At 44.7% G+C, this 13,207-nt stretch overlaps 1 protein-coding gene across 1 annotated transcript; it reads left to right on the plus strand.

Annotated features, from left to right (window-relative positions):
* Positions 1 to 335: 335 nt before the first annotated feature.
* On the plus strand, positions 336 to 12,205 carry LOC140720519 (zinc-binding protein A33-like). The gene is made up of 5 exons (XM_073035363.1): positions 336 to 374; positions 1,950 to 2,183; positions 3,604 to 3,626; positions 3,714 to 3,832; positions 11,469 to 12,205. Exons 1-5 carry the CDS (start codon positions 336 to 338, stop codon positions 12,020 to 12,022), a joined length of 969 nt encoding a protein of 322 aa, XP_072891464.1. The 3' UTR covers positions 12,023 to 12,205.
* The last annotated feature ends 1,002 nt before the right edge of the window (positions 12,206 to 13,207 follow it).

The raw sequence follows: 13,207 nt of genomic DNA on the forward strand, positions 1-13,207 counted from the left end.
TTTCGCAGCCGGGCTTCGGCAGTCCATGGCCGAGTTTTCATTTCTGTTCTGATCTGTTTAATGTGTTGCTGATCCCACCCTGCGATGGAAATTACCACCATTACTTCCCATTGAACACATCCAGCAGCAGAAGGTTCATTCCCTGAGACTGGTCCGACATGCTTAATCTGTTTCTGATCCCTCCCTGATACAGATACAATTTCTTCCCTCAGACAGCAACATAATGTTCACACCCTGAGACTGCAGCGTGCGTAGTGGACAATCGCGGTACTGCAGGGGATCAGCAGCTCCCCGAAAGTGAAAGCATTCTGAATCAGGAAGTGCTGGGAGCTAACATGGCTTCGAAAGGACAGTCCGAAAGTTTAACCGAGGAGGTAATTTGTCCCATCTGCCTGGATTTCTTCACCGATCCGGTATCACTGGAGTGCGGACACAACTTCTGTCGCTCTTGTATCACACGGTGTTGGGAAAGGGAGGAGAGAAACTCCTGCCCGGAATGTAGAGAGGTGTTTGCCGACCGCACCCTCAGGGTAAATCGGGCCTTAGCAAATCTGACACAAAAAGTTCGAAATCTAAACCTGAACCCGAAAAAGAAGGAAAGTAAACGTCACTGCGAGGAACATGAGGAAGAACTGAAGCTGTTTTGTGAAACGGACAAGACACTGATCTGTCTGGTCTGTAGAGATGCGCAGGAACACAGAGAGCACCGCTTCATGCCGATTAAAGAAGCTGTTAAAATCTACAAGGTAAAACTAAGCCGACATTGATCTTCACTCTATCCTCCATTCTTCTGCCTGGGACCACAGGAGCCTTCACATCGAACACATCATTCCCCGCAACTTTCGCCATCTCCAACGGGATTCTACCACCAAACACATCTCTCCCTCCAACAGCCCAGACCCACCCCTCCCCACATCTCTCCGCGCTCTGTAAGGATCGTAAATTACGTACTATAACTCCATTATCCACTCGCTCCTCCCCGCTGATCTCCCTCCTGGCACTGACACCTGCAAGCGGGACAAGTGCTACATCTGACTCCTAACCTCCTCCCTCGTCACCATTCAGGGCCGCAAACAGCCCAGTTCCTCCTGTTTCTTCCTTGGTCGATTGTCCTCTCGTATTAGATTCCTTCTTCTCCAGCCCTTTACCTCTTCCACCTGTCCCCTCTCAGCTTCTCACTTCATCACACTCCCCCACGTTCCCCCTCATGTTGTCTCATCCGCCACCTGTCAGCTGGTTCTCATCCCCAACCTTTTTATTCTGGCTTCTGTCCCATTCCTTCACAGTCCTAATGAAGGGTCTCATCCCGGAACACCGACTGTTTATTTCCCCCGAATAGATGGTGCCTGACTCACTGTGTTCCTCCGGCATTTTGTGTGATAATCGGGTTTGATCACCTGTTTCTTTTGATGCATCTTTGTTTCTATTTCCTTCACTCTCTGACTTCCAGGATGAGCTAAAATCTTCCTTAGACTCTCTCACAAAAAAGAAATCAGACTTCCAGGAAAAGGAGCAGCAACAGAAAGAGAAGATTTCCGGCGCTCGGGTGAGGCTTCCTGAGCGGAATTTCTGAGATTACTGTCGAGTTTTGCTCCATTTAATGCAGAACAGTAGAGTATCGCAGCTCCAGTGACCTGGGTTCGATCCTGACCTCTGCTGCTCTCTTTGTGGAGTTTGCATGTTCTCCCTGTGGCCACGAGAGATTCCGACACATCCCAAGGACATGCTGGATGAATGGCTAATTACCGTTATCCCTGTGAAGGTGGGGAGGGTGTGCATGAATCAGGTGGGAGTTTATGGGTCAATAAGTGAGAATAGGTTTCAGGAAAACTTGAGGGAATGGGGTTGACGGGAATGTTTCTGAGCTAGCATGGACATTAATGGACCAAATGGTCTCAGGAAATGCACACAGCAATACAGTAAATTAATCTTCACCTTTCATTCGACAGAAACAGACACACAGCGTTCAGTCCCACATCACATCCCAGTTTGCTGAACTGCGACAGATTATCACTGAGAAAGAGCAGAGCTTACTCAGGGATCTCAGGGAAGAAGAGAAGAGGATTCTCAACCCAATGGAGAAAAATCTTCTGGAGATTCAAGAGAATATAAGGTTTATTCAGGAGGAAATCTCAAAGTTAAAGGAACAGATCGATCAGAAAGACGGTGTGATATTTCTCAAGGTGAGGGATTATATTTCAATTTGTTTCTGTCAAAGGGCACTAAATGAACAGTGGTATATTTGAAATAAACACAGCGCAGAGGCCAATTCAAACAAATCCATTGTCACTGCTGGCGACCTCACACAATTTGTTATAATTGCTTGACGTGCCCTCCAATCACTCCAATAATGACATTTCAAAATGTTCAAGATACGCTTTTGATCATTCATCAGCAAAATACAATCTTGAAGCGATGAAACTTCAGGGTAATTCATTGTAAAGTAAGCTGCAACATAGCTTTCAAGAACAGAACGAGATCCGCCCGTCCTCAGCTCAAAACTGTGCAGAACAAAGCACGAAAACGTAACTTATTTGTTTCCCTTTTTACCACGCCCACCCACTCACGTGACGAGTTACCATAATAGACACGTCACACAGAATACAATGCAGACAGAAAACAGACGTGCTGCTCCTACACACAGCATTTACAAATGACAGTAAACTGTTTCTCACCAGACAATTGATGCATCTATTCAGGGTTGTTGTTGTCCCAAAACTGGACTTCCGTACATCCCAGTACAGAATGCAATCTTCTCTGAAATGATTTACTCTGATCATAACACAAAGCTGCTGATTATATCCTTAATTACCACATTAAATATCCTCTAAAGCTCCCATTAACACCCAGTTCCAGTCACAGGTTGTGAGTGTGTCTGGTGTGGTGGGTGTCAGGGTCTCTTTGTCAATCAGTGAGAACAAACAATGTGACCCACACATCAGACTTATCCTCCATATCCGGTTTCTATCAGATTACAGAAACGTTTACTGTCTTGTTACTTTTACAGATAACATTCAAATGAACGTTCTAACGTTCAAATCATAGCAGGCCATTCGGCCCGTTTTCTCCTCTCAATTTTTCTGCTTAAGAATACCCCTGCCACCTATTCACCACAACCAGCAACAGTGCCCCGAACTCCCTGGTCCCCCACGTGTTTATCCAGCCTCCCCATTACATTCAATCTCCGGAATTCCACTTCAACCAGCGAGCCCCACATCCTCTTCACTAAATTTCTTGTGGGATTTATTAAAATCCAACTGGAATTACATCTCCCCACAAGTCTCCCCATAAATAGAGGTACTTCCTCCACCCGCACACAATCACATACATCACTGATCTTAAATTGCTCCATCCTATCAGCCTGACGTCATATCCAGATGATAATGCACAGCCTGTCCTGTCTTCCCTGTAAGTTTCATCCTCTCTGTAATGGTCTGACATTCAAAAACTTTCCCTGTAATTTACCCCGTGGTTCTGTATTGTCCGTGTGCGTGAGTAACTGCGGGAGTGAGAATTTTCAAGACCTTTTAATGATTTGGATGAAATTCAGGATGTGGGCAGTAAGTCCAAGTTTAATCAGATTTGTGTTTTTATTTATTTTAGGTGGAAGCTCGACGGAACAGGAGGTAGGACATGCTATTTACTGAAACATTGAATAGATTTGTAAAATGATTCAGTATAGCAATTTATAACCAGCAGTTTAATATTTATAGAATTAATGCTGATGTCCAGGAATTGTCAGTGACAGATGAGGCCTTACCGGTTGAAAAATTCGATCACCCCTATTTGTTGAACACAGCGCTGAGAGAAACACTTGATGTTGTTAATCGAGGTAAAACTTACAAAGATTCATTTCTCCCCATTCACGAGGATCAATTTAGTTCCAATTTGAGGCAAGGACTGGCTGTGTTAATGGACTGAAGGGGAACTGAAGTATATTTCACATCAACCCCACCGACTGAGAGGCATCACTGTCACATGGTCAGCTGGAGATGACAGACCCCTGAACACACCAGCACAGGGTCACAATGCAACCAATACACGGGACTGTCAAATGAACCACTGTGTTCCAATCCTAGGCAAATGCACTAACACATCAGGACATGAGTTTGGATCTACCAGAGGAGCTGGGAATTTAATACTGATGGCAATATAGTAGGGAATAAAAGCAGGAAAGAGTGTGGTGACCGGGATTGTCAGGAAAATACACAAGTCCTTCATGTGCCCTGTGAGTGCAGACTCTGATTGACGCAAGTCTTCCCTCTTCCGGATCAGCAACTCTCACTGTTGTTAGAGGCAGAAGAGGGAAGTGGTAGTGATTGGCGACTGAATCGTCAGGGGAACAGACAGGAGAATCTATTGATGTGAACGGGACACCCGAATGGTATGTTGCCTCCTGGGTGCCAGGGTCAGGGATGTCTTAGATCGTGTCTGCAGCATTTTAGAAAGGGAGGTAAAACAGCCAGATATCTTGGTACATTTTGGGACCAATTACATAGGATGTAAAAGCAAAGAGGTCCTGAAAATAGAATTTGGTGAGCTTGGTAGAAAGCTCTAAAGCAGTACCTCCAGGGTTGTAATTTCTGGATTGCTGCCTGTGCCACGTGCTGGTGAGGGTAGAAACAGGAAACTTTGGCAGATAAAGCATGGCTGAGAAGATGGTGCTGGGGACAGGAATTCAGGTTCTTGGATCATTGGGATCTGTTCTGGTGGATGAATGTCGTGCTCAAAAGGGATGGGTCGCACCTCGACCCGAGGGAGACAATATTCTCGGTGAGAGAGGTTTGATAGAGCTGTTGGGGAGGGTTTAAACTAACTTGGTGGGGGGTGGGGAGTTAGGAACTGGAGAGAAGGGATAGGACTGATGGTAAAAATGCAAAGATAGCGTGCGGTCAGACTGTCTGATAGGGCAGACAGATGTGAGGACAAAATTGCATCTAGCAGGGTGAATATCAGTGCATTCGAGATGCAGAATTAAAAAGGGTAGCAGATACAGTACACAAAGTGTTATATCTCAAAGCATGGAGTATGAGAAATAAGATGGATGATCTTGTTGCACTATTACCGATTGTCAGGTATGATGTTGTGGCCATCACGGAATCGTGGCTGAAGGATGGTTGTAGTTCGAAGCTGAATGTTCAAGGTTACACAATGTATCGGAGGAAGGAAGGAAGGCTGATGGGGTGGTGTGGCTCTGCTGGTAAATCAGCAGCTATATGTGACATAGGATTAGAAGATGTTGAATCTTGTGGGTTGAGGTAAGGAATTGCAAAAGAAAAAATGACACTGACAGCAGTCATATACAGGCCTCCTAACAGTCAGTGGGTTGAGGCCCACAGATTACAACTGCAAATAGAAAAGGCTGATGAAAAGGACAATGTTATAATAATCATGCGAGATTTCAACATGCAGGTCAATTGGGAAAATCAGGTTGGTAAAGGATCTCAAGAGAGTGAGTTTGTTGAATGCAATGTGATGGCTTTCTAGAGCAGTTTGTCGTTGAGCCTACTCGGGGAACAGCTCTACTGGATTGGGTGTCATGTATTGAACCAGAGGAGAGTAGTTAAAAGAAACCTTAGGAAGCAGTGCTCACAACGTCACTGAGTTCAACATGAAATTTGATAAGGAGAAAGTAAAGTCTGACATTGTAGTATTTCAGAGAAGTGAAATAAATTACAGTGGTCTGAGAGAGGAGTTGGCCAAAGCAAATTGGAAGGAAATGCTGGCAGGGATGAGAGCAGAGCAGAAATGGTGTCAGTTTCTGGGAAAATGAGAAAGCTGAAGGATAGATGTGGGGAAAATTCTAGAGTCAGATATCAAAGATGTAATAACAGCACATTTTGAAAGCTGTGAAATTATCGGACAAAGTCAGCATGGATTTGTGAAAGGAAAATCATGTCTGACGAATCTTATAGAATTTTTTGAGGATGTCACTAGTAGGGTGGATAGGGGAAAACCAGTGGATGTGGTATATTTGGATTTTCAAAAGGCTTTTGACAAGGTCCCACACAGGAGATTAGTGTACAAACTTAAAGCATATGATATTGGGGGTATGGTAGTGATGTGGATAGAGAATTGGTTGGCAGACATGAAACAATGAGTGGTAATAAACGGGACCTTTTCAGAATGGCAGGCAGTGACTAGTGGGGTACAGCAAGGCTCAGTGCTGGGACCCCAGTTGTTACAATATAATTTAAAGATTTAGATGAGGGAATTAAATGTACCATCTCCAAGTCTGCGGATGACACGAAGATGGGCGGAGGATGTAAGAGGATGATTCGGATAGGTTAGGTGAGTGGGCAAATTCATGGCAGATTCAATTTAATGTGGATAAATGTGAGGTTATCCACGTTGGTGGCAAGAACAGGAAAACAGATTATTATCTGAATGGTGGCCGATTAGGAAAAGGGGAAGTGCAACGAGACCTGGGTGTCATTGTATATCAGTCGTTGGAAGTGGGCATGCAGGTACAGCAGGCGGTGAAAAAGGCGAATGGTATGTTGGAATTCATAGCAAGAGGATTTGAGTACAGGAGCAGGGAGGTTCTACTGCAGTTGTACAAGGCCTTGGTGAGACCACACCTGGAGTATTGTGCGCAGTTTTGATCCCCTAATCTGAGGAAAGACATTCTTGCCATAGAGGGAGTACAGAGAAGGTTCACCAGATTGATTCCTGGGATGGCAGGACTTTCATATGAAGAAAGACTGGATCGACTGGGCTTATACTCACTGGAATTTAGAAGATTGAGGGGAGATCTTTTTGAAACATATAAAATTATAAAGGGATTGGACAGACTAGATGCAGGAAGATTGTTCCCGATGTTGGGGAAGTCCAGAATGAGTGGTCACAGTTTAAGGATAAAGGGGAAGCCTTTTAGGACCGAGATGAGGAAAAATTTCTTCGCACAGAGATTGGTGAATCTGTGGAATTCTCTGCCACAGGAAACAGTTGAGGCCGGTTCATTGGTTATATTTAAGAGGAAGTTAGATATGGCCTTTGTGACTAAAGGGATCTGCGGGTATGGAGAGAAAGCAGGTACAGGGTTCTGAGCTGGTTGATCAGCCATGATCATACTGAATGGCGGTGCAGGCTCGAAGGGCTGAATGGCCTACTCCTGCATCTATTTTCTATGTTTCTATAATTTCACAATAAATGCATTTTGATGTAGTTTCATGTTTCTAGACGTATTCCAAAAATAAATAAATACTCAAATAGCAAAATAGTAAAACCGTGGCTGACAAGGGAAGACAAGTTAATGTAAAGGCAAAAGAGAGGGCATAGAACTAAACAATAATTAGTAGGAAGACAGTTATCTATTTTAAATATCTACAGAGAGGAACTAAAAGAATGATTGGGAGGGGAATAAATAAACAAAAAAAATTAATTTGAATTGAATTGACTTTATTACTTACATCCTTCATTTACATGAGGATTAAAAATCTTTACGTTAAATCTCCGTCTAAATATGCAGTGTTCAAAGTATAGTAATTTATGATAAATAATATGTATAACATAGAAATACAGTTGTTTCAGCAGGAGTTAATCAGTCTGATGGCCTGTTTGTAGAAGCTATCCCGGAGCCTGTTGCTCCTGGCTTTTAACCTGCGGTACCGTAACCCGGATGGTTGCAACTGGTCCAGTTTGTGGTTGGGGTGACGCTGGTCTCCAATGATCCTTCAGGCCCTTTTTACACACCGGTCTTTGTAAAACAAGTTAGTAAACAATATCAAATTGTTTTTCAAGTATTGTAAAAGAATAAAACAGAGATGAAAGTGGATATAGGACCGCTAGAAAATGAGGCCGGATACATAATAACGCGGGATAAAGAGATGGCAGATAAACTAAATATTTTGCACCAGTCTTCACTGTGGAAGACACTAGCACTGTGCCCGATGTTGAAGAGTGCGAGGGAAGAGAAGTGAGTGCAGTTACTGTTACAAGGGAGAAGGTGCTGAAAAAGCTGAAAGACCTAAAGGTACATAAGTCACCCGGACCAGATGAACTGCACCCTGGTGTTCTGAAAGAGGTAGCAATAGGCATTTGGAGTCATTTCAAATGATCTTTCAAAAATCATTAGACCCTGGCATGGTGATAAAGGACTGGAAAATGGCAAATGTCACTTAACTCTTTAGGTAAGGAGGAAGACAGCAGAAAGGAAATTACAGACAGTCAGCCTCACCTCTGTGGTTGGGAAGAAATTGGAGTCAATTGTTAAGTATGAGGTTATGGAATACTTGGTGACACTGGACAAAACAGGGCAAGTCAGCATGGCTTCGTTAAGGGAATATCCTGCCTGACAAACCTATTGGGATTCATTGAGAAGTTTACAAGTAGGAGAGATAAAGAGGATGCAGTGGGTGTTGCATATTTGGAATCTCAGAAGGCCTTTGATAAAAAAGTTACAGGCATCGTTAGAACATTGGCTGACTGGTAGGGAACAGTGAATGAGAGTAAAGGGATCCTTTTCTGGTTGGCTGCCAGTGACTCGTTTTCCACAGGGGTCAGTGTTAGGACACCATTATTTTATGCTGTATATTAAGATCTAGCTGACGGAATAAAACTTAAGATATAGGAGCAGAAGCAGGCCATTCGGCCCATCCAGTCTGCTCCACCATTCAATCATGGGCTGATCCAATTCTGCCGGTCATCCCCACTCCCTTGTTTTCACCCCATTCCCTTTGATGCCCCGGCAAATCAACAACCTATCTATCTCTGCCTTAAATATGAGTTGGCCTCCACAGCAACTTGTGACAGCAAATTCCACAGATTTTCCGCACACTGACTAAGGTAATTTCTCCACATCTCAGTTCTAAAAGGACGTCCTTCAGTCCTGAATTCATACCCTCTTGTCCTAGAGCAGATGGCATTTTTCAAAGCTTGCATATGATACGAAGATTGGTGGAGGGACCGGTAGTGTTGAGGAAACAGTTAGGCTGGACAAGGACTTGGATGAGGAGAATGGGAAAGAAAGTTGCAAATGATATACGATGTTGGAAAATGCATGGCCATGCACAGTTTTTTTTTCAAATGTGGAGAACACCCAGGCTGAGATGAAATTGGACTTAGTAATCATTCTGCAGAACAACCTAAAGGTTAACTTGCAGGTAGAGTCAGTGTTGAGGAAGGCAATTCCAGTGTTAGCATTCAATTCAAGGAGTTTAGATAGCATTCAATTCAAGAACAGGGATGTGATTGGAATACTGCTGAAGCCTTACCTTGAGTATTGTGACTCCTGATCTAAGAAAAGATGTGCTGGCATTGCAGAGTGTTCATTTCATAAGGATGATTCCAGGAATGAAAGGGTTTTCATACAAGGAACGTTTGATAGCTCTGTGTCTGTACTCACTGGAATTTAGAAAGATGAGGGGGAATCTCATCGAAACATTTCATTGAAAGGCCGAGACAGAGTAGATGTGGAAAGGATGTTTCCCATGGTGGTGGAGTTTAGGACAAGAGGGCACAGCCTTAAGATGGAGTGGCGTCAATTTAAAACAGATGTGAAGAAATTTGAGACAGAGGCTGGTGAATTTGTGGAACTTGTTGTGTGTATTTAAGGCAGAGCTTGATAGGTTCTAGATTGGACACAGCATCAAAAGTTACGGGGAGAAGGCCAGTTAGTGGGGCTGAGGAGGGAAAAAAGGATCAGCCATGATTGAATGGCGGAGCAGACTCGATGGGCAAATGGCCTAATTCTGCTCCTATGTCTTAGGGTGATCAGACCACTACATTGAAGCATTGTGAGAACGAGCTCGGACACACCAACAAGCATTGCTATGGGTCAAGATTTCATCTCGGGAAAAGCACACACAGCATAACCGGCCTGGCAAAGCTCCCTCACACACATACACAGGAAGGACTGGCAGATTGTAGTCAGAGCCTCAGCAATGTACGTTGTTATTTCCCTCAGAAACCTGGAAACCAATCTCTTCAGAGACAGTCATTTATTCATTTAAACAACTCAATCACGTGTGACACATTGTCAACACACACCAGACATGTGATCACACACTGTAACATACAAATTCTTCAATGTGCACACTCTCCTTCCATGTGTATACACACCACATGGATATTTACCACAATCAACACACACACACACACACACACACACACACACACACACACACACACACACACACACACACACACACACACACACACACACGGATATACTATTAGAATGTGACACACGTCCACAGAAATAGGCACAAATTCCCATTTAGGATTGAAATCTGCCGTCCTTACCCAGTCTGTCTGTTCTGTGGCACTGAGCTGCCCTCTGACGTGACGTCACATCAACACTTCACAGACAGACTCTGGGGTGAGATTCCTCAGGAGGGTGATCTGGGAGGTTTTAATGGATGCTGAACTCACAGACCAGTTCCTCAATCTGCAAGACAATGTCTTGAGCATGTCCCATTTATGTCTGCTTGCCCCATATCTCTCCAACCATTTCCTATTTATATACCTGACTAAATCTATTTCAAATCTATTTTCCCCACTTCCCACTCTATGAGAATATTACCCCACAGATTCCTCATAAAAATTTCCCGTCTCACTTTCAATCTGAGGCCTCTGGTTCCATACTCCAATTTCTTGGAAAAAGAAACCTTATTTAAGCTCCTTATGAATTATTTACCTTGATAAGAGGTCATACCTGAACATTCTACACTACAGCTGAATAGTCTAAGCTTATCCACTCTCTGCTTTTAACCCAAGCCCCCAGTCCTGGTAACATCCTCCTGAAGCCTGCTGTCCAGAGTAATGACATCCTCCCCATATTCGGGAACCGGAAATGCAGACAATACTCCAAGTGTGGTCTATCATCGATATCAAAGGCCTTGCTGAATTTCATGTGGACAGTGTGGAATAGGCTGATGAATACAGGACTGAAGATGTATTTGAATGCACCAGTATACGGAATAAGGTAGATGATGTTGTAGCACAGGTAGAGATTGGCAGGTACAACGTTGTTGGCATCACTGAGTTGTGGTGGAAAGGAGATCCTGGCTTGAAGCTCAGCATTCAGGATACACCATGTATTCAAAGAACAGGCAGGTAGGCAGAGAGGCTGGGGAGGCTCTGCCGGTAAAATATGAAATTAAGTCTTCAGAGAGAGGTGACATAGGATTGGAAGATGTGAAATCATTATGGGTAAAGTTAAAAAACCGGCAAGGGTAAAAACACCCTGATGAGAGTTATGTACAGGCCTCCAAATAGTAGCCATGAATAGAAATGGGATACAGATTACACCAGGAGATAGAAAAAAGAACAAGGAGGTAGACTGGGAAAATCATTAAGATGCTGCATTCCAAGAGAGAGAATTTGTACAATGTAGAATTTGTACGAGTCTCCCCCCGATCCCCGGGGCCGCGCTGCCCGAGTCTCCCCACGATCTACGGGGTCCGCGCTGCCCGGGTATCCCGCCGATCCCCGGGGACTCTCTAATTCTCTGCTTCTCCCCCCAGTCTCTGTCACCCTGGATGTGGAAACGGCGCATCCGCGGCTCGAGGTGTCTGAGGATCGGAAGAGTGTGAGATTGAGCAGGATCCGGAGGAATCTCCCTGACACCGGGAAGAGATTCACGGATTTGCTTTGTGTGCTGGGATCGGAGGGATTCACATCGGGGAGACATTACTGGGAGGTGGAGGTGACGGGGAATCGGTTCTGGTATCTGGGAGTCGCCGCGGAGTCTGTGGAGACGAAGGGATGGTTCAGTCTGAGTCCGGAGATTGGATTCTGGATCATCAGGCGGGTTGATGACGTGTTACATCGGGATTATGACGTGGACCGTTTATCCCCCTCCCCTGAGTCCCGTCTCCTTGCCGGTCCCATCCCCGGGAGGGTGGGAGTTTATCTCAGTTACGAGTCCGGGACAGTTTCATTTTACAACGCGGAGACCAAGTCCCATCTCCACACCTTCACTAGAAATAAATTCACGGAGAAACTTTATCCTCTCTTCCGGAATGGGGAGGTAAACCAGTGGCTGAGAATCTGCTCCGGTTCCGCTCAGGGTCTGTAAACGGGTCAGGTCCCGGAACCGGCGTCAGGAGTAAAGTCCCTGTAAATATAAATTTGCGGAGAGAGCAGCTAAATACGTGGCTAAGGAGATGGTGCAGGAGGGAGGGCTTCATGTTTCTGGACAATTGAGCTTTGTTCCAGGAAAAGTGGGACCTGTCCCAACGGGACGGTTTGCCACTGTACTGCAGGGGAACTAACATCCTTGTGGATAGATTTGCTAGTGCTGCTCCGGGGTGATGGGAGGTGGGGGGGGGGTGTTGTGGGGGGTTTGCGGGTTTAAACTAGATTTGCAGAGGGAGGGGAACTAGAGTTTTAGAGCTGTTAGTGAGGTGGAGGAGGACAAAGGACATGGGAGGACTGCATGTACAGACAGAAATCAAATTTTCGTAGGTGCATCTATTTCAAGGAGTATTGTAGGTAAGGCAGATGAGTTCAGGGCGCGGGCTGACACGTGGGATTACGACATTATTGCTATTAGTGATACTTGGTTGCAGGAGGGGCAGGACTGGCAGTTTAATGTTCCGGGGTTCCGTTGTTTCAGACGTGATAGAGGGAGAGGGATGAAAGGGGGAGTAGTGGCATTACTAGTCAGGGAAAATATCACAGCTGTGCGTAGACAGGACAGACCGGAGGGCTTGTCTACAGAGGTCATATGGGTGGAGCTGAGGAACGGGAAAGGTGTGACCACACTAATAGGGTTGTATTATAGACCGCCCAATAGATCGCCCAAGTGAGAATTGAAGGAGCAAATCTGTAGAAAGAAAGCAGACTGATATAAGAAACAGAAAGTTTTCGAAATAGATTTATAGAGGTACCTACGAGAGAGGATGCAATATTTGATCTCCTGTTGGGAAAGCAGACAGGTCAGGTGACAGAAGTAGTTGTAGGCGAACATTTTGTGTCCAGTGGCCATAATGTCATTAGTTTCAAGTTAATTATGGATAAGGATGGGTCTGGTCCTTGAGTTGAGGTTCTAAATTGGAGAAGGGCCAATTTATTGGATTTAGTGGATTGGGATATATATTTTTTTTCTGGCAAGGACGTGTTCAGTAAGTGGAAGGCCTTCAAAGGCGAAATTTTGAGAGTGCAGAATTTGCATGTTCCTGCCAGGATTAAAGGCAACGTTAACAGGCATAGGGAACCTTGGTGTTCAAGGGATATTGGCAATCTGGTTTAGAAAAAGTGA

Source organism: Hemitrygon akajei, unplaced genomic scaffold (genome assembly GCF_048418815.1).
Source record: "Hemitrygon akajei unplaced genomic scaffold, sHemAka1.3 Scf000044, whole genome shotgun sequence".
NCBI lineage: Eukaryota > Metazoa > Chordata > Chondrichthyes > Myliobatiformes > Dasyatidae > Hemitrygon > Hemitrygon akajei.

What these genes read in the sequence shown, in the direction of transcription:
- LOC140720519 (XM_073035363.1), top strand. Translation starts at nt 336, where the DNA reads ATGGCTTCGAAAGGACAGTCCGAAAGTTTAACCGAGGAG. An exon ending in ACGGTGTGATATTTCTCAAG is followed by an intron (nt 2,184 to 3,603) that starts GTGAGGGATTAT and finishes TATTTATTTTAG; the next exon opens with GTGGAAGCTCGACGGAACAG. An exon ending in ACTTGATGTTGTTAATCGAG is followed by an intron (nt 3,833 to 11,468) that starts GTAAAACTTACA and finishes TTCTCCCCCCAG; the next exon opens with TCTCTGTCACCCTGGATGTG.